Source organism: Cervus elaphus, chromosome 18 (assembly GCF_910594005.1).
Source record: "Cervus elaphus chromosome 18, mCerEla1.1, whole genome shotgun sequence".
In the NCBI taxonomy this organism is placed as follows: domain Eukaryota; kingdom Metazoa; phylum Chordata; class Mammalia; order Artiodactyla; family Cervidae; genus Cervus; species Cervus elaphus.
Genome location: NC_057832.1, coordinates 71,379,026 through 71,403,430, shown reverse-complemented (window position 1 = coordinate 71,403,430; position 24,405 = coordinate 71,379,026). Strand labels below are relative to the sequence as shown.

Below are 24,405 nucleotides of genomic sequence, written 5' to 3'. Positions count from 1 at the left end.
ATATTGCAAATAAAACGGAGAGTGATTTCGTTGTTATAATGTAATTGTGGTGACTTAGCAGATATAATTTACATATAAAATATTTGCAAGGCAGTATAGTGCAGAGATTGAGAGGAAGGATTTGGAGAGAGGTACATGTGGATTGAAGTCCTGATTTTGCGACTCACAGCTGTTTAATACAGTTTCCTTATCCTGAATGTAAAGGAGATAGCAACGTCTATTTCAACAAACTTGTTAGAAGGATTAAGTGTATGTTAAATTACCATGGGGTGTGTGTGTGTGTGTGTTTGTGTGTGTGTGGGTGCACGTGCACTCAGCTGTGTCCAACTTTTTGTGACCCTATGGACTGTAGCCCAGCAGGCTTTTCTGCCCATGGAATTTTCCAGGCAAGGTTACTGGAGCGAGTTGCCATTTTCTCCCCTAGGGGTTCTTCCTAACCCAGAGATGGAACCTGCATCTTTTGCGTCTCCTGCATTGGCAAATGGATTCTTTACTACTCGTGCCACGCCATAGAAAATGCTCAGTAATTATTGTGATTGTTCCCTGAATTATAAATAATAAAACACAGTGTGAATGAAAAAAACCCAGATACAAATACATATATAGAATGATTTTATAACAAAAAAAAGAATGTATGTGACAAGGGAAGAATACTGGCAAGAAATACAAGTTATTATGAATGTTTTTAAAAGAACAGTTAACAAAAGTGAAGTATGAAAATGACCCTTTTCGCTAGAAATTTTTATTGATTTTGGTGAATTGTGTTTGAGAGAGAGACCCTTTTTTCTTCTACCAGCTAAGTTTCAATAAGAATTATGGTTTTGAGTTTTGGAGGCTGTGCTTTTTGTTGGAAGAGAGCATGGGGGAAAAAAGTGTAGATATCCATTCTGGGAAAAGAAATAGTCTTGGAGAATTATAATATCTTCAGTAACTTTATTGTTGTTATCTTACTGATGGCAACATTTAGAACTTTAAACATCCAGGCAGCACTTCATTATAGCCTTTCAGTATTGTTTTTGGCCATATGATTTTTCCCAAGGCAGGAAGGAAGTATATAAATTCATCAGGCAACAGCTGTAAATTTTTGCCTCAAGTTTTATTATTGTGTATATTGCAAGTTAACATAGTTTTCCCTGGTAAGTGACCATCTATGCTTTGAGAATTATTGTTAAGGCAACGAGGATTTAAAACTCTGAAAATAAGCAAATATTTGTGACTAAGCAGAAGTTGACTGATGGAGGTAGTGTATCATTATGTCATATTCCTTCTACAATGCCTATGGCTCTTGTCCAAAGGAGATGAATAAGTTGTGGCATTGCTACTGGTATTAAATAAAATATTATAATTATTTTGAGACACTGAGAAAAATATCTGTATAATTCATTCAATCCTGCCAAAACTTAAGCAATATTGAGGAGCTCTGGTTTTCAGCTTTCCACCCTAGTTCTTGCCAAATTGTGTGATACTAGCAGTGTTACACTGGGGTCACGATATAAAGATTTGAATGTCCCATGACTTACTCTTTGAAATATGTGAATAGGAATTAATTTGGTAATAACTCCAGGAGTGATTAGTTGAGGAAGCAATGTGTAGGTTTCCTTAATGTGAAGGTTTAATCTCACAGAAACTCATACTGTTTTAACTGTGGTAATTCTCCAGTATACTGATCTAATAAATTGATCTTCATCTAGAACTAAGAAGTGCACACTTTATTTATTATGTGAATCTTTTATAATGGTAAAATGCATGGGATTTATGATTATTGTGAAATGATGACAATCAAGAGGGTTTATAACATTAAGTGGTGTGTTGTATTTATATACACTTTCAAGTATAATAGGTTAAATGGTAATCACAGTTTTAAATGATAATCACAGGTGTAATTTAGGATGGGAGAAAGCATGAAAACTGTAGTTTTGGTCTTTGGAGGCTTTATTAAATCTATAATCAGTTAAAAATATAATCAGTTAATATAAAAGGCTTTTAAGACATAATTCATCTTCATTTTCAATATTGATATTTAATTACTTTGAATACAGATCAGTTATGTTCAGATAGGAACTGGAGAAGGCTATGAGTCTCAAACTTTAGTGTACACCAGGGCCTCCTTTTATAAAATGTATGTTTGCTGATTCTCAAGCCCCAACCCTGTAGATCTTGATTTAGTAGGTTTAGGGAAAAGATCCAGAAATCATCATTACAAATACACGCTCCAGGTGCTTCTAATTCAGGGACACACTTTGAATGTTGTTTTTCTTTGGAAGTAAGAGAATTGTTTACTTATTTTTTTTTGGTAGAGAAGGGGCCTATGGCCATTCCCTTGCCATGTTTTTGCCAACTTGGACCGTCTTTTATTCTCTCTTTCTTTCTTTGCCAGAATGGTTTAGGCAGTACATCATGATCTGTCTACCTTTTTTCTGCTCTTATTCAGCTCTTGCTTTGCATTCTGATTGACATTCAGGTCTTTCTCTTTTCAGTTGGATTTCTGCTTTTGTTATCTCTAATCTAGACTTGGAAGGGCCTTTCTGATGTCTGTTCTTTTGAAGTAGATGTTCAACAAGATCTACTTGTTAAGGAATGAAATGTTAATGTTATGTTAACATTATGGTAATGAAATGTTAATGCTAATGAATGAAGGAATGAAAAGTTTATGAGGAAACCTTCTATTTTGTTACTGGAATCTTTCGATGAAAATGATTCTCACTAGCACAATCAAGAATGTTTTAGCTATAGTTGAAATGAACATAGAAATGCTTTGTATCCAGAGCTTCCAATTCTAGTAGAATTCTACAGGTTAAATTATCAAAGTTCCCAAATCTCCTGGCACACTTTCAGGTGGCAGCTATTTTTCATCTGAAAATAAATGATTTTGGAGGGTTTACTTTTGTATTTCTGCGACACCTCAATCCATCTTTTAGTTCCTTGCTGCTGTTTTTATGATGTGATACAGAAGAGCACTAAATTATATGGTTGAGTTTGTCAATGGTGCTCTATGGGACCTGTTAAGCATTTGTGACTATTGGTTCGAAAAACATCACAGTTCACCTGGACCTGCTGTGTCTGTGATTAGTGCCTTTCTGTTCTGAAAAATATGTATGACAGTCTTTCATGAAATTTTTTTTTACATTGGACCTGATTATTCTTTCAGCACTTTCAATAAGGGAATTTTATTCTTTAGCTTATATCACTGAACACTTGAGTGATAAGAAAAAATATCCAAGTGTTTTATTTCAGAATTTCCAAGTCTGCTTGGAATTGTTCAGTTTTGGAAATAGATTTCCATGTACATTATTGATCCCAGTTAAGAGAATTTAAGAAAGAATTGTAAAATAAATGCTATTGGAAGTTTGTCATGATATAAATTTATTGCCAGTTATGTTTAGTAATAAAATCCTCTTCTGAGCTGTCTTCCAGGAAGAGAATTGTTCTGGATTTAGAAATCAGGAGTGAATTTTGGCTGTGTCTCTGCATGTTGTTTTGATGTTAATGAGACCACTTTAGGGGTTCACTTATGCCTCAGATGAAATAATAACTCTCTACAGTTATATAAGAAGCTTCAAACAGCTCAAAAGCTTTGGATTTTTGTAACAACCTCATTAATATCCATATCATCCTCTGGTAGGTTGGTATCTGCAGGAAATGAACTGCCTATATTAATTATTGCCTGAGGTTAGATCCATTAGGACTGGTCCTAATGGACCAGCTCTGGACCGATGTTTTAGTCACCAGTGCACACTATTTCTGTTATCATGAACCAAGAAGACTAAAGGAATCCTATTTGGAGGTCAGAGTGTGAGGTATAATTATTTGGCAGTTTTGAAGACCTAGGGATATTGAAGGTCATTCTCACATGGTATTTGCTGCCTATGGAATTTTTTAGCATGGTTTTACAAGGTTGAGATCTTCAGCCTCCTATCATTTATTGGTCTCATTTCCCATGACTTATTCCTCTCTGCCAGGCATCTCTCCTAAGCTCCTGCCATGGCCTTTGATGTCTCTTTTATTGCTGCATGCCTTTGCATGTGTTGTTTGCTTTGCCATAATGTGTTTTAGTCTTTAACAGCATGATGAGTTTTCACTCATTCTTCAAAACCTAGCTTTCTCCTCCTTAACTGATACCAAGAACGTATATATTTCCTCCACCTGTTGCAGGAAGGGGGACCCCTTCCAGGCCCCGAAACTGGGCTCTTGTCTAACACTCAGAAATGAATTGTCTGAGGAGACACATGTGCTGACAAAGCAAGGGATTTTATTGGGAAAGAGCACCTGAGTGGAGAGCAGTAGGGTAAGGGAACCCAGGAGAACTGCTCTGCCACGTGGCTCGCAGTCTTGTGTTTTATAGTGATGGGATCAGTTTCCGGGTTGTCTTTAGCCAATCATTCTGACTCAGAGTCCTTCCTAGTGGTGCATGCCTTGTTCAGCCAAGATGGATGCCAGAGAGAAGGATTCTGGGAGGTGGTCGGACAGCTGGTGTCTCCTTTTGACCTTTCCTGAACTCTTCCGGTTGGTGGTGGCTTATTAGTTCCATGTTCCTTACCAGAACCTCCTGTTGTAACACAGCTCATGCAAATGGTTACTATGGTGTCTGGCCAGGGTGGGCAGTTTCAGTCAGTGTGCTTCCCCTAACACACCCATGTTTCCTGTTTTTACCATCATATTCCTTTGGTACTTAAATGCCTACCAGTCAGCACAGTGCACTCTGAGTTACGCTTATTTGTTAGTATTATATATGAATCTCCTTACTTTGGAAGGTCCTGATGGATATAGGTCATGTAGTAGTTTTCCCCCTTGTTAATGCTTGTATGAGATCCCTACTATATGTTTATTGAATGAATGAACTTTATATGCATTAAGCTTTCTTATTAACTGGAAGACTGATTTTCATGAATGTACTGCAAAATCTATCATAATTTATAGTCATTCTTCATTCACAGAAAATTGGAGGCTTTTTACAAATGAAATACTGCTGACTGGAATAGAATATGAGTTGATATATAATATTTGAATATTAGTGTACATTTTAGTGCTTGTTTAGATATTCTACTTTGCCTTTCTTCATTAAGGTCCCTGATGTTTACACTATCAGACATCTTTCTCTTAGACAATAGGAGCTATCTGAATATATCTCTTTACTAATTTTTCTCTTACCTATTGAAAGTGGAAAGGGATCTCTGAGCCTAAAATTTCTTCATTTGGAGTAGAATTATTACTCTAAAAATATACCATAAATTAATGGAAATAAGGGAATTTAAACTTTATTGTTTAAATTAATCATTTCTTAATTGAGCGATATTTATCAGTTGATTTGAATAATGGTTTGAGCTAAATGTTACAATTTTTAAAAAATTTATTTTATTGTATTACAGTTGATTTACAATGTTGTGCTAAATGTTGCTATTGAAATACAATACTGATAGATTGAGAACTTATTACAGACCAGATAAATTACTAGGTGATTTATCTCTGTGTATGTAGAAATCTGTATCTGTCTATTTGTCAACCTGTCAGTCAATAATCGGGTACCTTAGTGTGTATCAGATACTGGGCTGTGCTTAGTTGCTCAGTCATATCCAAGTCTTTGTGACCCCATGGACTGTAGCCCACCAGACTCCTCTGTCCATGGGGATTCTCCAGGCAAGAATACTAGAGTGGGTTGCTACATCCTCCTCTAGGGGATCTTCCCAACCCAGGGATCGAACCCAGGTCTCCCAAATGCAGTTGGCTTCTTTGCCATCTGAGGTACCAGGGAAGCCCAAGAATACTGGAGTGGGTGGCCTATCCCTTCTCCAGGGAACTTTGTGACCCAGGAGTCAAACTGGGGTCTCCTGCATTGCAAGTGGATTCTTTACCAGCTGAGCTACCAGGGAAACCCCATCAGATACTGTACCAGACATTAAATTATTTTTTAAGTTCTTCTAACAATGCTTGAGTTCAGATTATTATTATTCCCATTTTTAGAGATAAGAAAGATTAAGACATAGAGTGATTAATTTTCAAAAATTTACTCAACTAGTTAATGGGTTAGCTGGGAATTAAACTCAGACTTTCTGGGGTCCACAGATATTAATAATGTCTACTACCACTTTTTGGAGGATGGTGGCAATAACTCATCTGGTTGTTTTGCATTATTTGTATTTTTTTCTATTTTGGGTTTTGGTACTGGATCTTTATTGAGTATTGTTATTTATCACATAAAATTCTAATGGGAGATACTTTGACATTTGGCAGAGCTATTTCCCCAGTATTGAATTTTGGGAAATATGGTTATAATTTCTGTATCATTACAGTTTTACATAGTCTTATGCCACAGTACAAATTCAGTAGAATTCAGTAGAATTCATCATTCAGTAGAATTCATTACTAAATTCATTCACTAAATTTTACAATGTTTAAAGTCAAGGAAAAGGTGATACATACGATTTGTAGATTATATATATTTAAAAATTTAATTATATTGAGATTATGTGCTTTTAAAATAATTTACACTTTTTAACTGTAAAGTCACTTACAGTTATTCCATATCTTTTAAACAGATACCAAGTACTTGCTTTTGCAACGGATGCAGATAAAAGACAAGAGACTGAACAACAAAAACATGGATCTGGAAAAAGACTAATTGTAAGGCCTTTTAAAAATAGATAAAAATTTTAGTAATGTTCTGTCTAATCACAGATGTTTGTTCAGAATAAGAATTCCTGGGAAGAAAAATTAAAGATATATGTTTCAGCCATTTTCTGTGTTAAGATTATGTCAGTGATCAAAGAATTTAGTTGGCTATTATTGAGCAATGGAGACACATGCCTACTCATGGTCACAATGTACCAGATTATAGAATTGCACCACTAGGATTATAAATGTCCAGATGGGTCACTTTGAACTGAAATGATTATAAACTAACAAAATAAAAATTTTAAAATTCCTTTAATAGACAAAAAAGTTGCTACTAGTATAAATGTATGGTGAAATATGAGTAAAAGATGAAAATTTTTTCACAGCCTGCAAAGTTTGTGCACAAACTTTGTGCACAAGTGAAAGTTTGATAACTTTGAAAAGTAGTTTGAAGGAAACGTGTTTGAGTTTTATGGTTTTTGGACTTATATTTAGATATTTAATCCACTCTGAGTTTAGTTTTGTGTAAGGTATGACGAAATGTTGCAATCTCATTCTTTCACATACAGCTGCCCAGTTTTCCCAGCACCGCTTATTGAAGAAAGTGATGTGCTGCTGCCTGTGCATGCACCAGTAATGACTGTCCCTTCCCTTAGACGTTGCTTTGGGTCTTAGCTGCCTTTATGTCTCATGACTGGGTTCTTTCCTCGGTCATGTTAGCCCTCACTCCAGTGTGGAGCTGCAGTATGACGTAAGTGGGGCTGGAACATTCAGTTTGTTCATGGGAGAGTTGTGAAAAGCCAGTCAGCTACTCACACAGTTCTGATCTGCACTTTTTGCCCTGTTTCAGGAGTGAACAAGCATGTGCGCACTCCTTTGGGAACAGAAGGCTTTCCCCAGCCTTCCTGTTAGTCCTACCAGCACTCCAACCAGCCAAGAGGCTCGTCTTCTTTGTGGTGGACCCCAGAACTGGGGTGCCTCATATGTAGCTCCAACTGCTCACTCCCCAGGGAGGATCTCTGCCTGTGAAATCTCTCTTCTCCTCTGAGTCCGCTCCCTTGGGTACAGGTGATCGTTTCTCTTCCCTTGCTGCCTTATTATGTGTGGATCTCTCTCTCCGCCTTGGTTGTACAGGGGTCTTTCTGCCAGTTTCCAGTTATTTTTTGGTGAGAATTGTTCCACATATGGAGGTATTTCTGTTGTGTTTGATGCAGCAAGTGAGTTCTTCATCTCCCAACTCTGCCATCTTGATTTCCTCCTCTAGGAGCAGAGATCTCCTCCATCTTCTAGCTTGCTTTGTTCCCATAAGAAATCTTTCATCTTATCTTGGTTCCTTGGTACACAATATCTTTTTTCTCCATGTGTTTTTCAGTTTTTTTCTTATCACTTCTTTTGAGCAGTTAGATTATAATGTGTTTTGTATAGTTTTCTTTCATTCCTTTTGTTGGTGCTTATAGATTTGTTGAAGTTAGTGTACTTGTGAATTTATAGTTTTCATGAAATTTAGAAAATTTTTTAGCTATTCTTCAAATTTATTTTTCTCTTCTCCATCTTTTCTCCTCTTCACTCAATTACACATACATTTAGGCTACTTGAAGTTACCCTACAGGTCACAGATTTGCTCTTTGTTTTAAAAAATTCTCTTCTATTTCATTTTGGATGATCTCTACTACTATGTTTTCAAGGTCACTAATATTTTTTCTATAATGTCTAATCTGGTATTAATTCCTGTCTAGTATAGTTTCTATCTCTACAAGTTCAATTTAGGTGTTTTAAAGATATCTTCCTTGTATACTTTTTAAATTAAGTAGATATAATTTATTTAACATAAGCATTATAAACTGTATAGTATTATAAACTGTGTATAATACTGTTATTTATCTCTACATTATGGATCACATTGTCCTGTTTCTTTACATGCTTGATAATTAAAAAGAAAAACTAAAACTACTAAAATCCACATTTTGGGTGGTTCTTTCCCTGGCTTTGAGTAATTTTCCACATGAATGTTCTGATATGTACTCAGCTTATTTGTGAAGATACTTAACAGATCTGAGTTCTGTCCCTGTGCTGCTGTCTAAGTTGTTATTAGATGCCAGGATATAGTCAGTTTTACTTTGTTCGAAGCTACATACTTTTGTGTTTCTATAAATCTTGCTGCGCTTCGGCCTGGAAGACAGTTAAGTTACTTGGAAACAGTCTGATCCTTTTTGGTCTTGCTTTTGAGTCTTGTTAGGTGGGACCAGAGCAGGGCTCATTCGGGAGCTACTTGTACGCCCTCCTGAGGTACTACCCTTCTGAGTGTTCTTTCCAACTCCCTGTAAATTATGAGGTGTTCCAGTCTGGCTTGTGAGCACAGGCAGTATTCCAGGCCCTGTGTAAATGCTGGGCACTGTTACCGTTAATCCTTTTGGGTGGTTCTTTCCCTGGCTTTGAGTAATTTTCTACATAAATGTGCTGATAAGTACTCAACTGAATATCTGAGAGAATTCTTAACAGGTCTCAGGGCTCTGTCCTTGTGTTGCTGTCTCTTTTTTTAGCATGCTGTCTTGTGAACTCTAGCTGCCTTGGTTTCTCTCAACTGTCAGCATTCATCTCAACCCAGGGGGCCTTGTGGGCTTTGCCTGGGTTTCTTCTGCCTGTGCCATGGCCTAAAAACTCTCTCATGGCTGGGGCAGTTATACCACTCACCTCATTTGTTTTCCATTTTCAAGGGATTTGCTGTCTTTTGTTTTCTGATATCCAGTGCCTTGCAAACAGTTGTTTCAAACTTTTTGTCCATGTTGTGGTTGTTTTAGGTGGGACGGTAGAATTTTTTTCCTGTCACTGTATCATGGCTGGAAGTGGAAGGATTGTAAAATGATTGTTCTTAGTAAACTACTGTGCATTTTGAGACTTATTAATTTAGAATGTGGTATAATTCTTAAAGGAAATTTTGCAAAGAGTGGTGCTCAGGACCTAATAAACTGAAAGTATTTAGTGGCTGGATCGCAGCCTGTGGCCTCAGAAACTCTGCTTATCCGCTCTGAATGAATTGTCATCTCTCAGAGTCAGGGACACATCAGCCTGAGTTACAAGTGCTGACAAATATTGCTAGAATGCAAGTCTATTAAATTATAATGAGAAATGTAACTACCTTAGGACTTGATGTTCATGTCTTTTGTTCAGTGGAATCTTTCTGCATAGGTGAACCTCGCTTGAACTAAGTGATAATTGAATAATTTATGTTTTTTAAAAAACATTAAAAAAAAAAAAACATTTAAAAATTTTTGACCGTGCTGGGTCTTCCTTGCTGTGCAGACTTTCCTCTAGCTGTGGCGAGTGGGGGCCACTCTCTAGTTGCGGTGGGAGGGCTTCTCATTGTGGTGGCTTCTCTTGTTGTGGAGCCTGGGCTCTAGGGTGCGTGGGCTTCAGTAGTTGCATCACGTAGCCACAGTAGTTGCAGTCCTGGGGCTCTGGAACACAGGCTCAATAGTTGTGGTGCACAAACTTAGTTGTTCCATGGTATGTGGGATCTTCCTGGCCCAGGGATCAAACCTGTGTCTCCTTCATTGACAGGTGGATTCTTTTATCACTGAACCACCAGGAAAGCCTGAATGGTTTGTCTTAAAAAAAATTTTTTTTGTTGTCAAATGAATCTAGTTTAGATGAAGATAATCTGATGCATAAATGTGCATAAATGCACGTTGCCTATATGCCCTGTGCTGTCCCTCTATTCCAGATTCTTCTTATATACACACTGATGATATTTGCCTCTCTGACTAGTCCCATTTAGATTTCATACCTTCTTCAGATACTTTAATCCTAAAGTAGATAGATTAATACCTAAATCATTTTTTGGATGGCATGAAATTTATATGTATCTTTAATGTGACTTTTCACATCTCTTCTTTGACCTTTCGTTTGTTGATTCTTGATTCTTGCTTCAAAGCCTAACTTTGAGGGTAATCTTACTTCCTCTTTGTCCAGATGCTTTTGTATATTCATCTCACTGTCATTGCCATTTACAACATATGCCTATCATCCAAAGCTTTTCAAAATAGTATGCTTTATGTTTTCTTGATTTAGAAACATTGATAATTGATTGGGGACTGATTTCTTCTTTATATGTCAATTTTATATTCATTCCTTCATTATTTTAAGAAACATTTATTAAACATTGACCATGTTCTGAGAGATGAAGATATGAAGATACCCTGGAGGAGCTCTTATATATAGAAGATCCTATCTATACTATATAGTAGCTTGAAAACTGCTCTATATATGCATATTAATATTTTCAAAACTGTTTCAATATAAAAACATGTTTATAGCAGTATTGACTGTAGGTTTTGTTGATTTTTAAATTTGATTTGCAAAGTAAATGCAACAGCTTTCTTACCAAAAAATTTCAGTAGAGCAGATATCTTCTTTATGTGTATTTTTTCCAATAAGCCATGGATCCTCCCCTTCCTGACAGGACCTTTATACAGGCAGCTTATTTTGCATGTGATATTCTTCCACCTCTTCTCTACCTGCCTTTTTTCTCTTTAGCTTTATTGAAGTATAATTGACAAATAAAATTATGTAAACCTACTGTGTACAGTGAGATGTTTTGATATATGTATAAATTGTGAAATGATTACCAGAACTAAGCAAATTAACTTATCTGTCCCCTCATGTGTATATACATATATATGTGTGTATGTGTGTGTGTGTGTATATGTGTATATATATATATTTGTGGTAGGATCATTAAGATCGCTCAATAAATTTTGAGTATACAATACAGTATTATAACTATATGTACATTAGATCTTCAGAACTAATTCATCCTGCATAACTGAAACTTTGTACCCCTTCACAAGTATATCCTCATGTCTCCCATACCCCAGACCCTGGAAGTCAAAATTCTACTCGCTGCTTCTATTATTTTGACTGTTTTAGATTCCACAGATAAGTGAGATCATACAGTATTCATTTTTCTGAGCCTTACTTATTTCACTTAGCATAATGTCTTCCAAGTTCATCCACGTTATTGTAAATGGCAGGATTTTTTTCATTTTCAATTCAGTTCAGTCACTCAGCTGTGTCTGACTCTTTGTGACCCATGGACTGCATCATGCCAGGCTTCCCTGTCCATCACCGCCTCCTGGAGCTTGCTCAAACTCATGTCCACTGAGTCAGTGCTGCCATCCAGCCATCTCTGTCATCACCTTCTCCTCCTGCCTTCAATCTCCCACCATCGAGGTCTTTTCAGATGAGTCAGTTCTTCGCATCAGGTGGCCAAAGTATTGGAGTTTCAGCTTCAACATCAGCCCTTCCTGTATCCTGTTTTCTTTAACCATTCATCCATCATTGGAAGTTAGGTTGATTTCATGTTTTGGCTATTGTGAATCATGCTACAATGAACATGGGATGGCAGATATCTCCTCAATATTCTGTTTTCACTTCCTTTGGATATGTACCCAGAAGTGGGATTGCTGGGTCATATGGTAGTTCTATTTTTAATTTTTTGAGGAATCTCCATATTGTTTTCCATAGTAGATGTAATGTTTTATATTCCTACCAGCAGTATACAGGGTTTGCTTTTCTGCACAATCTCACCAACACTTATTATCTCTTTTCTTTTTGATAATAACCATTCTAAAAGATATAAGGTGATATCTCATTGCATTTCCCTGATGGTTAGTGTTGGTGAACATTTTTTTTCTTTTTTTATTGGTGAGCATTTTTTAATATATCTATTCGTCATTTGTATCTCTTATTTTGAGAAATAAGACATTTAGGTCTTTTGCCCAGTTTTAAATCAAGTTTTTTTTTCCCCCCTTTTTTTTTTTTTTTGCTGTTGAGCTGTCTGATATTAACTCCTTATTGGATATATTTTCTCCCATTCCATAGATTGTCTCTTCACACTACTGATTGCTTCCTTTGCTGTGAAGAAGCTTTTTAATTTTTTGATTGAATAAAAGACTTTAAATTTTTAGTGCTTTACAGTTTTCAAAAGTTTCCACATATATGATTTCATATAATCCCATAATAAGCTTTCTCTCTTTTTTTCCCCTGTAGAAGCTTTTTAGTTTGATGAAATCCCCTTTCTCTATCTTAATGTTGTCTGTACTTTTGAGGTCATATCTGAAAAGTCATTGAGCTTTTCCCTATGTTTCTTCTAATGATTTTACAGCTTTAGTTCTTATATTTAAGTCTTTAATCTATTTTGAATTGGTTTTTGTATATAGTATGAGATAGGGGTTCATTTTCATTCCTCTGCATGTGGATATCAAGTTTCCCAACACCATTTTTTGAAGATACCATCCTATTCTGCATTGTATGTTCTTGGTACCTTTGTTGAACATGAGTTGACTGTAAATGCAGAGTTTTATTTCTCAGCTCCCTGTTCTGTTCCATTGGTCTAGATGTTTTGTTTTTTTATGACAGTTCCATGCTGTTTTGACTAGAATAGTTTTGTAGTGTATTTTGAAGTCAGGTAGTATGATGCTTCCAGCTTTGTTCTTTTTGCTCAAGATTGTTTTGGCTATTTGGTGTCTTGTGGGTTCACATGAATTTTGCACATTTTTTTATTTCTGTGAAAAATGCCTTTGTAATTTTGATAGGGATTTGCATTTGTAGATCACTTTGAGTAGTTTGGACATTTTAATGATATTAATTCTTCTAATCCATGAATATGGCATATCTTTTTATTTTAACTCTTCAATTTATTTTGTCAATATTTTATAGTTTTCAACATACAGATCTTTACCTCCTTGATTATACTTATATGAGTGTTTGAATTGCTAAATAGTTAATATCACATGGTTCAGTTCAGTTCAATTAAGTCGCATATTCATGTCAAGCTCTTCCCTGTCCATCACCAACTCCCAGAGCTTACTCAAACTCATGTCCATTGAGTCGGTGATGCCATCCAAACATCTTATCCTCTGTCATCCCCTTCTCCGCCTGCCTTCAGTCTTTCCCAGCATCAGCGTCTTTTCCAGTGAGTTGGCTCTTAGTGTCAGGTGGTCAAAGTATTGGAGTTTCAGCTTCAACATCAGTCCTTCCAATAATATTCAGGACTGATTTCCTTTAGGATGGACTAGTTGGATCTCCTTGCAGTCCAAGGGACTCTCAAGAGTCTTCTTTAACACCACAGTTCAAAAGCATCATTTCTTCGGTGCTCAGCTTTCTTTATAGTCCAACTCTCACATCCATACATGACTACTGGAAAAGCCATAGCCTTGACCAGACGGACCTTTGTTGGCAAAGTAATGTCTCTGCTTTTTAATATGCTGTCTAGGTTGGTCATAGCTTTTCTTCCAAGTAGAAAGCATCTTTTAATTTCACGGCTGCAGTCACCATCTACGGTGATTTTGGAGTCCCCCAAAATAATGTCTGTCACTGTTTCCATTGTTTCCCCATCTATTCCCCCATGAAGTGATGGGACCGGATTCCATGATCTTAGTTTTCTGAATGTTGAGTTTTAAGCCAATTTTTTTCACTCTCCTCTTTCACTTTCATCAAGAGGCTCTGTAGTTCTTCTTCACTTTCAGCCATAAGCGTGGTGTCATCTGCATATCTGAGGTTATTGATATTTCTCCCAGCAATCTTGATTCCAGCTTCTTCTTCCAGCCCAGCGTTTCTTATGATGTACTCTGTGTATAAGTTAAATAAGCAGGGTGACAATATACAGCCTTGATGTACTCCTTTCCCCATTTGGAACCAGTGTATTGTTCTGTGTCCACTTCTAACTGCTGCTTCTTGATCTAGATACAGATTTCTCAAGAGGCAGGTCAGGTAGTCTCTTATTCCCATCTCTTTAAGAATTTTCCACAGTTTGTTATATCACATGGTAAAAGTGGCAAAAACTACTAGAGTCTACAAAATATAAAAAATATGGTAATAGAAAAAAATGAATGAGGATTAATCTTTATGTCTGCTTTGTTGTAAAGCATTTCTTGATTGTATTAATATCAAAGTGAATGAAATGTTATATTTTTAGCAACCCAGTTGATCATAAGTTTTCCCTTGCAGGTAGATTGGACTCTAAATATTGGAGAACAAGCCCTTGATATATGTGTTGTGTCTTTCAATCAGTCAGCATCTTCTGTTTTTGTTCTTGGTGAGAGAAACTTTTTTTGCCTTAAGGATAATGGACAAATTCGATTTATGAAGAAACTTGATTATAGCCCAAGTTGTTTTCTCCCATATTGCTCAGGTGTGTAGAAGGATTTTCTTTTATCTTTTCCATATGTCATGACTATGTTATATACACCAGAAAAAGCCAAAGTCACTCACATATTTTTTAAAGAACTAGGAGAATAGTTTTATACTGAACATGTAATGGAAATTTTAGCTTTTAATGTTTGAATAGAGGTTTGATATAAAGCACACATTTGGTTTTGTCAGTCATTTTACTTTGTACAAAATGACTTGTAGAATTGGCCTCAGGTATATAATACTGCTTTCCAAGATGTGGCTATTCAAGATGCTTCCAAGAGAACATCAGACTCTTTTATAAGGAGAAATGAGCATAGTAATGACTCATAGAATTACTTGTCTGTAGTGAAAGTCTAATAAATCAATAGCTTAAATATGTTAAATATATTAATCAAGTTCATCCTTTTTAGATAAAATGCAAAAATGTTGGCCACACTAGTTATAGTTTCTCTAGTTATATATATAATTTTTATATATTTATAAATGATTTAAAAAATTTTGATACTAGTACCTTGAAATTGAAAAACAATGTTTTATTATTTAAATCTTTATGCATTAAGTCAAGATATTATATTAATTTGTATCATAAATCCTCTAAAAGGAATGTAAAAACTGTTGAAAATGATTTTTTTCTTACTATTCCTTTTCTATCTTCCATCCATAGTTTCTGAAGGAACAATAAATACTTTGATTGGAAACCATAATAATATGTTGCATATTTATCAAGATGTGACACTGAAATGGGCCACTCAACTTCCCCATGTTCCTGTAGCAGTAAGAGTGGGCTGTTTACAGTAAGTGGTTTAATTTATCAAGGAATTCACTAAAAGTTTTATGAAAGAATTTTTTATTTTATGAAATTTTTTATTTTATGAAACAATCATGAAACAGTGATTTTACTAAAAAATAACAAGTGATGTTGAATATCAACAATGAAGATAAAATATAAATTTTATTAGAAAGAAAGTGAAAGTGTATTCACTCAGTCATGTACGACTCTTTGAGACCCCATGGACTGTAGCCTACCATGCTCCTCCGTCCATGGGATTTTCCAGGTAAGAGTACTGGAGTGGATTGCCATTTCCTTCTCCAGAGGATCTTCCCAACCCAGGGATTGAACCCAGGTCTCCTGCATTGCACACAGACGCTTTACCGTCTGAGCCACCAGGGAAGTCTTTATTAGAAAAGGAGAATATAAAAAAGCTTTAATTAGCATCTTTAATCGTCTTTATTTAGTATCTCTAGCAAGATATTGTTCATAAGTTTAAGATTTCAAGAAAATAGTTTACCTGATAGATTATTTTCTTTAAAATAGAAGAGAATTTCTTTAAGCATTTAATGAATCTCATTTAGAGATCACTTATTATTAGACTGTGAGGATGTTACACTTAAAGGCTTGTTTCAGAACTTACTGTGTCAAATGGTGCAGAATTGCTTACTGAACTGAACTGAACTGATGTGTTTAAGACAGTGTTGATTTTTTTTTCAATTTTTTAAATTGGAGTATAATTGCTTTACAGTGCTGTGTTAGTTTCTGTTGTACAACGAAGTGAACCAGCTATGTGTCTACATATATATTCCCTCCCTTGGAGCCTCCCTCCTGCCACCCCCACCCCATCCCAGCCCTCTAGGTCATAACAGAGTGCTGAGTTAAAGATCCTTAGTAAAGATCCTTAAAAAGAAAAAGCTGTTGAGACATAAAGGAATGAACTTTAGTAATGGGATGGAAATCTGGGTACAATCCTGCTGCATGTGGGGGGTGGGGTTAGACGTTAGGGCAGCAGTTTCTCTTGATGGTGCCAGGAGGAAGCCAGACAGCTTAAGTTTTAAATGGGGGCCTTTTTGCATTTAAAATGAAAGACAAAATTCGTGTTTTAACATGAACTCTACAAAATCTATCAAAAATAGCAATAGTTTGTCAGTATATGAGGCAAGATCTTGACAAACTCCTTAACATCTCAGATTATGTTTAGAATTAAAAATCTCGATAAATGATAAAAATCTCGATAAAACCAGCTTTCTATAGAGCTTCATGGATTCCCAGATCTACTCAGTTCTGCTTATTTAGATAATTTTATTGAATGTTTAAAAACCATATGGAGAATTTGTCAGTGATGCTCATAGTATCTGATCAGTGTGACTAATCCCCCCAATTTAAGAAGCTGAATGTAGAATATTACTGTGGAGGCTCTATGAAAGTCCTTTATATTTATATTAATGGTTATTCTGAAGCTTACATATTGGAAAAATGAAAACAATGTTTTGAAAACATTGAATATTTTAAAAAGAAATTGCTTCTCATATTTTCTGAGAAAATGCTGTGCACTTAGCACAAATTACAGTTCTTTTGTGTCTGAAGAAAAATTTAAAATCTTGAGGTTAGCTTTTTCAAAGTCTCCCAGGTGGTCTTTTTTTTTTTTTTCTTCAGATGGTCTTTTAAGTTCAACCAAACACTCAGATTCACCAGACATTTTATATCGGTTTTACTTACAAGGATTTAGAGCAGGAAAAATATCTTGCCAGCAGGGCAGTATCAAGTATTTCTCTTCTGGGAGAGTAATTCTTGCCACAGTTCCTGTATCCACTCAAGAGCTGTTCTGTCTGGCTCCCCAGGTGACAGACAGCTCAGGTGCAAGAAGACAGTCACACTGGTGGGTGTGTGACCCGTCCTGGCTTAGAGTCTCAGCGCCCCTAGGAGCCAGTGTCTTTAAATACTACAAACTCATTGTGGTTTTTGTGTGTATGTGGGCCATGGGAGAGTAATGGGTAGAAAGACCTTACTGAGATAACATCTTTAGCTGAAATACTTACATTACACTTGTAACTTGTATTTACAAGGGATGTACCTATTTTAAGAGTTACCATACTCATAGAGAAACTCAGAGATATGGTTTCTCCACAGATATTTATGGTTAATTTAGAGTTTCTGGTCCAGTTGCAACTTACAAGTCAAGGGTCATATAATAACTGAAAATATCTTGAGGGAGGAATCAAATTTCTATATAGTGTGTGCTGCAAGATGCTTATATTCAAAATTTGTCTGTCAGACCTAAATGTAGGTATTTGTAAGTGAAATTTCCTGTTTCTCATAGCTTTTTAAAGATCATAATTATAAATAATTAAGCGCAACTATTACCATTCATAATTTCCAGTTAATACATGGTAATAATTCCTAATTATTCATTGGAAGATTTTTCTTACTTTTATGCACTTTAATGTAAAAGTATAGGATTAGACTGAAAGAATTTCATTGTAATTTTTAGTAGAATTTAAAAAATTTGTTACTGAATTAACTATGGCATATCTGTATTTAGAAGGTATTATTTGAAGCTAGAACACTTAAATAACTTTATTTCTGCTTTTTATTACCTTGAGGGTTAAACTCTTTTAGGAGAAGCTTCCTTGGCTTAATGTGTTTATTTGTAAAGGAAATTGCTGCTATTTTAATATGTTTCTTTTCAATGAATAAGAAATATTGGATTTGGATCAAGTTGGTGCAATTATACTTAATAACAGCATTTTCTTCAGAAACTAGGATGCTTAATTTCCTCCCACCTCCTCCTACTTGGCAGTCTTGGTCCTGTCTACCTTGTTCATTATAAACCAATTTAAAATCTGTCTGGGTTTCCTACTCTCTTTTCAGGATAAATAGCACTCTTGACTAGAGTTTTTTAGTCTAATTCTTTTAATTTTTGTTTGTTATACGCTAGGAATGTGAAATGAATATACAGTGTACAGAATCAGAAGAGCCCAAATGTGATAATGTTCTTTAAATTCTTAGCTGTTACTATTTTCCTCTCATTGCATGAAGTAGCTATGGAAGCCTGGCTGAGTATCTTACCTCTGCTACGGTCAGTTTCCCAAATGGCAAATAAAGATCATTGTTTATCAGTAACGTTATTCTCTCCAGAGATATGAAATGTATCTAAGAGTGGAAGTCTATTTGAATGGACGTTCAAAGTGATGGGAGCCTTTCCAGACTTTAGCTGGCAGCCACAGCCATTGTGCTTTAAAATCTTGTTACAACTCATTTTGTAGTATAAACAATTTGGTCTAGTACTGTGTTTTTCTTCCTAGACTGTATTTCATTATAGTAACTTTTTATAACCATTGGTATTTAACGTTTTATTCTTTAGCTTTCATTGATATAGTATTACTAACCAGAATGTTTTTTATTTCTTTTCTGGATTTTCAGATTTACTCTTTGAGTCCTAACAATTCACATAAATAAGCCTTTTCTTTCTACCCTGATCTCCTTCTTTGACTCTCTGGAATATTCATAGTTTGTTGGTGACTGCTCTTTGCTTTTCCTCACTCCTTAATTTGATCATACACTGTTTTAATGTAGGGACTTGTTCTGCTTTTGCATATCACATTGAATAATCAGTCAGAAAGCTGAACATATGGTATATGCTTGGTAGATACATAAAAGCCATTGTGCTTTGGGTGTGTCAGGATAAGGGGTGGCTAGAAAGACCTTATAAGGGTTTTTCATTTAAAACCCTTTTTAAATATGAAAAAATTGAGACTCATAGATAGGATATTGTTTTCTTTGAAGACATTTAGTAGAGATTTTAAATTTCAAAGAGACTTTTTCTTTCATTTTTAGTCCAACATTTGCGATTAATTTGTCTTTTTTTCTGCTTTGTGGTTTGTAGAAAGAATGTTGGCCTATATATACACTTTTTGCTATGTTATATTTTTAATGATTTCCTTTGTGGCTTAATATTCCACATAATATTTGTAAATATTCATGGAAGTAGAATGGAGAATATATTGTGACTTTCAGAGCCTGTGCAATCTTATTGATATTTTACTCTTTTAATCTGTTTTAACTCAGGAGTGGAATGTTTGCATTACATTACTATATTTTCTGTAAATTTTTTGTTGACTATCTAAATATTTTTGACTTATATAATCTAGTTTTATGTATTCAGCTTATGTTTGTGATATTTATTTTACTTTATTTTTTGGTTAGTTTAAAAAATTTTGCCCATATAAAGTGATCTTTTTTTGTGTGTGTGCTTTCATTAAAAAAAATTTTTTTTTTCTGTTTTGTTTTGTTTGCTTTGAGTTCACTTTGTTATTAATTACTGGCATGCTATTGTCTATGGTTTTTTAACCTATAACTTTATTTCAGGTGTATCTCTTATAAACAGAATTTGATTGGATTTTTCAAGCCATTTTGAAGGCTGTTGTCTTTTAATCCGTTTAAAATTGCTACATTTGATGTATTTTGTCATTTTTCCTCTTCTGTGATATTCCCTATTTTCTTTGGTTTCCATTTCTTGTATGTGAGTTGTGGTTTCTTTGCACTTGGATTCTTCCATGTATTAGATATTACATACACATACATATCTCTTTATTTTTATCAGCTATAAATTATTATTGTTAAATTAGTCTAATGGTTTTTTAAGAATGTTTTAATTGTTTTTACTTTTTATTTAGACAATATAATGACTTTAATATATTTTTTCTATGTCTATTAAAGATTGTGAATCTTTTTATTTCATGAATTATAGTTTTTTTTACTTACTAATTTTGCTTCATCTCTCAACTCTCAGGATGGTTTAATGTTCCCCAAAATGGTACAAGGTGTTATATTGTATGGTAAAAATTTTTCATCACATTTCCTCTCGTACTTTATTGATGTTGCTCCTTTAATTTTTAAAAAATAATTTTTGTGAAAAAATAACTGTGATTTTTGTAAAAAGTATAGAACTGGGTGCACTATTTAAGATTCAAACATTATCTGGAATTCCCTGGCAGTCCAGTGGTTAGGACTTAGCACTTTCACTGTCGTGGGCCTGGATTCGATCTGGGAACTGAGATCCTGCAAGGCATGCAGTGTGGCCAAAAAAAAAAACAAAAACAAAAAACCCAAACAAAAAACAAAAAGAGAGAGATAAAACTTAAACATTATTGAAAGGTACAAGTAAGAAAACCAAAAATAAAACTAACAGCTGTTCCACCAAAGTTGTTCCAATCTTACCATCAGGAATTAACATTTGTTAGCACCTATTAAACATCAAGCCTGATATTTTCGTCTAAGTGTTAGTAACTCAGTCATATCCGACTCTTGCTGTGTCCAATTCTTTGCGACCCCATGGAATGTAGCCTACCAGGTTTCTCTGTCCGTGGAATTCTCCAGGCAAGAATACTGGAGGGAGTTGCCCCTTTTCTGGGGTATCTTCCTGACCCAGTGATCAAACCTGGGTCTCCTACACTGCAGGCAGATGCTTTACCATTGAGTCACCATTTTTGTCTACAGATTTGCCAATTCAACAGAGAGTAAAATTCACAAACTAGAATCATGTTTTTATATTTAAATTTATATTCTAACAGAAAAAGGAACTAGATAAAATGGAAGGAATAAATTAATTTTACATAAATATTTGTTCACAACAATATATTTCAGTTTCTAAAAGAACCCACCTGAAGAATAGAAAAAAAAGTAAAAACTTGATATTTCAATTTTTTAAAGTGGAATTTCCATTTTTGGCAGTGCCCACTGACTCTTGTTATAAAAAATAAAAGCAGCATATTTATTCTTTCTTCTTCATCTCTTCTTACTGAACTCTGACACTGTTGGTAACTTAATATTATTTATTTTGTCACAGTTTAAAACATCACATGCATTTTAATTAGCACTATTTTTAGTCCTTTCATCCTATCCACTCAGAGCTCACCACCAATTCTTATACTGTTCCTGATTTATCTTGATTTACTTCTTGGATAGTTGAATTTAATCGTCCAGTAGATTTGAGGAAAGCCTTATAAGTCTTCTTGCATTCTTGAGAATTGTTTATTGCTTTTATACTTGAAGGTTATCTTAGCTTCTCTCAGAATTTTGGGCTTTCCATTTGGTGTTGACAGTTACTGTGGAAAAGTGTGAGGCTGGCTGAAATTTTTTTAAAAACTTCTTACTGAGTGAGTTATTTTTTTCTTCCTGGATACTCATATCTGACTTATTTTTAAATCCTGAGAAGACGGTAAATTCACTAGCGTTATCTTCAGTTGATTTATTTTGTATGTGTCACTTTGTTCTAGAACAAGGTAAGATTCGACAGATTTAAGTTTTTATTAATTTCAGAAAAATTTTCTTCCATAATACCTTTGAGTATCAATTTTCTTAATCAACATCCTTATTATAAATTATTAACCTTACATTGTCTTCCAAATCTAGCATCATCTCATTAGTTGTCTTTTTTGCTCTTTTGATTTGTATGCTTTTTATTCATTTCTCTCTACCTTGTTTGCTTTTAGTTTATTCTGTTTTTTCTTGTTATTGCTTCTAATGTGGTTTTCATCCTTCCAGCTTTTCATACTTTTCAAACAAAGAAAAAATTTTGTTTCTTTCATTTCATTAATACAATGGTAGCTTGTATGGTTTCTTCTTTCATTTTCCTGGGAAGTTCTTCTTGCTATGGATATTTTCTGCTTTTTTTTATTATGTTTCAGTCTCCCTCATCTCTGTCTCTTTTTACTTTATTTGCAATTGTCTCATCTGGTTGAATCTGCCTGCAATTTAGGAGACACAGGAGATGCATGTTTGATCCCTGGGTCGGGAAGATCCCCTGGAGGAGGAAATGGCAACCCAATCCAGTATGCCTGAAAAACCTGAAAAAGTGGAGCCTGGTGGGCTACAGTCCAAAGGGTCACAAAGAATTGGACACGACTGAGTAATGCTTAATATCAAAAACACAGATGTCCTCTATTCATTACTTTGCAATTATTGCTCATTTTTAAAATGATGACAGCAATTTACTTAAGAATTGTGGGCAAGTGATAGGAGAGAGGAATGAACTCAGACCACATGAGTCTTTTACCTTCTTATTGTGTTTACTTTCTCCTTGGCCCTGGTGGTCCATCTCCCTCAGTTTTCAGGGTCTAAGAGGTGGGTGAGTCTAACAGAGGTCCCCCTGTATCTCTAGGAACAGGCCCTTGATGTTAAAAGTCGGTGGCTGCTGCTTGTCCTCTTACCTTCAGGGGTTAGGAAGCCAGCTGACCAATGATGTGCATCTTATACTTTTACTGTGCTTTCTTTTTTAAAAATTTTTTATTGAAATGTAGTTGATTTACAATATTATGTCAGTGTCAGGTGTATGACAGTGATTCAGTTATATAATATCTATATATACTATTTATACACTATTTTTGAGATTCTTTTCCTTTGTAAGTTATTACAAGCTATTGAGTACAGTTCCTTGATTACAGTATATAATAGGTCTTTCTTATCATATGTGGTTTTCTGTGTCCTGTTTCCTGAATCCCACCTATGCCCTTAGATCTCTTTATATTAGTTTAGAACCTGACTCTGTATCCCTCTATGCCTGAGGTCTAATGAATATGTGTCAGCTCTTGGCATCCTATCCTGTTATTTTTGTTGTTCAGATGCTAAGTTGTGTCCCACTCTCTGTGACCCCATGGACTGCAGCATGCCAGGCTTCCCTGTCTTTCACTATCTCCCAGAGTTTGCTTAAGCTTATGTCCATTGAGTCAGTGGTGCCATCCAACATCTCATCCTCTGCCACCCTCTTTTCCTCCTTTCCTCAATCTTTCGCAGCATCAGGGTCTTTTCTAGTGAGTCAACTCTTTGCATCAGGTGGCCAAAGTATTGGAGCTTCAGCTTCCACATCAGTCCTTCCAATGAATATTCAGGGGTGATTTCCTTTGGGATTGACTGATTTGATCTCCTTGCAATCCCAGGGACTCTCAAGAGTCTTCTCCAGCACCACAATTTGAAAGCATCAATTCTTTGCTACTTAGCCTTCTTTATGGTCCAACTGTCACATCTGTACATGACTATTGGAAAAAACCATGGCTTTGTCTATATGGACCATTGTCAGCATGGTGTTGTCTCTGCTTTTTAATATACTGTCTAGGTTTGTCATAGCTTTTCTTGAAAGGAACAAATCCTATTATGGTCCAGAATTTAAAATGTTCAGCCCAAATAAAATAGATGAACAACCAGAACCTACAGTATGGCACAGGTTCAGTTCAGTTCAGTTGCTCAGTCATGTCCGACTCTGCGAACCCATGGACTGCAGCACACCAGGCCTCCCTGTCCATCACCAACTCCCAGAGCTTACTCAGACTCGTGTCCATTGAGTCAGTGATGCCATCTAACCATCTATTCAATAGCTTGTAATAATGTATAATAGAAAAGAATCTGAAAAAGAATAGACATATGTATATGTATTACTAGATCACTTTGCTATATACCTGGAAATTATGTCAACTATACTTCAATAAAAATTAAATAAGATATTCATCCTCAACATTTGTTGATTATGATTGTACTAAATTTAGTGATTTCCTTGCTCAATTTCCCCTCCCCTTCCTTTTTTTAAATGGAGTCATTGGTTGGTATAGTCATACTTTCTACTGTTTTTGATAAGTTTTGAGGAGTTTTGCTGTCTGTCTTTGACTGAAAGTCATTTTTTTAAAAATCAGTTGATGTTTGTAGTTGCTGGGGAGAAAATTATGGAAAACTTGATTTTTGTTCTGTTGTAAATAGTCAATTCTTTGTGTCTGGTTGCTTGAAGAATGTTTTTCATTTTTTTTTTCCTGTAAGTGCCATTTTTGTCACTATATACTTGT

At 35.2% G+C, this 24,405-nt stretch overlaps 1 protein-coding gene across 5 annotated transcripts in view; it reads left to right on the top strand.

Moving 5' to 3' along the window:
* Window positions 1–24,405, top strand: part of BBS9 (Bardet-Biedl syndrome 9) — a 446,238-nt gene that overhangs the window by 118,500 nt on the left and 303,333 nt on the right. For all 5 annotated transcript variants that reach the window (XM_043873466.1, XM_043873465.1, XM_043873464.1 and 2 more), the window contains 3 exons: window positions 6,534–6,618; window positions 14,617–14,800; window positions 15,467–15,596. In XM_043873466.1, coding sequence (XP_043729401.1) covers window positions 6,534–6,618; window positions 14,617–14,800; window positions 15,467–15,596 — 399 coding nt within the window. The remainder of the gene's footprint in view (window positions 1–6,533; window positions 6,619–14,616; window positions 14,801–15,466; window positions 15,597–24,405) is intronic.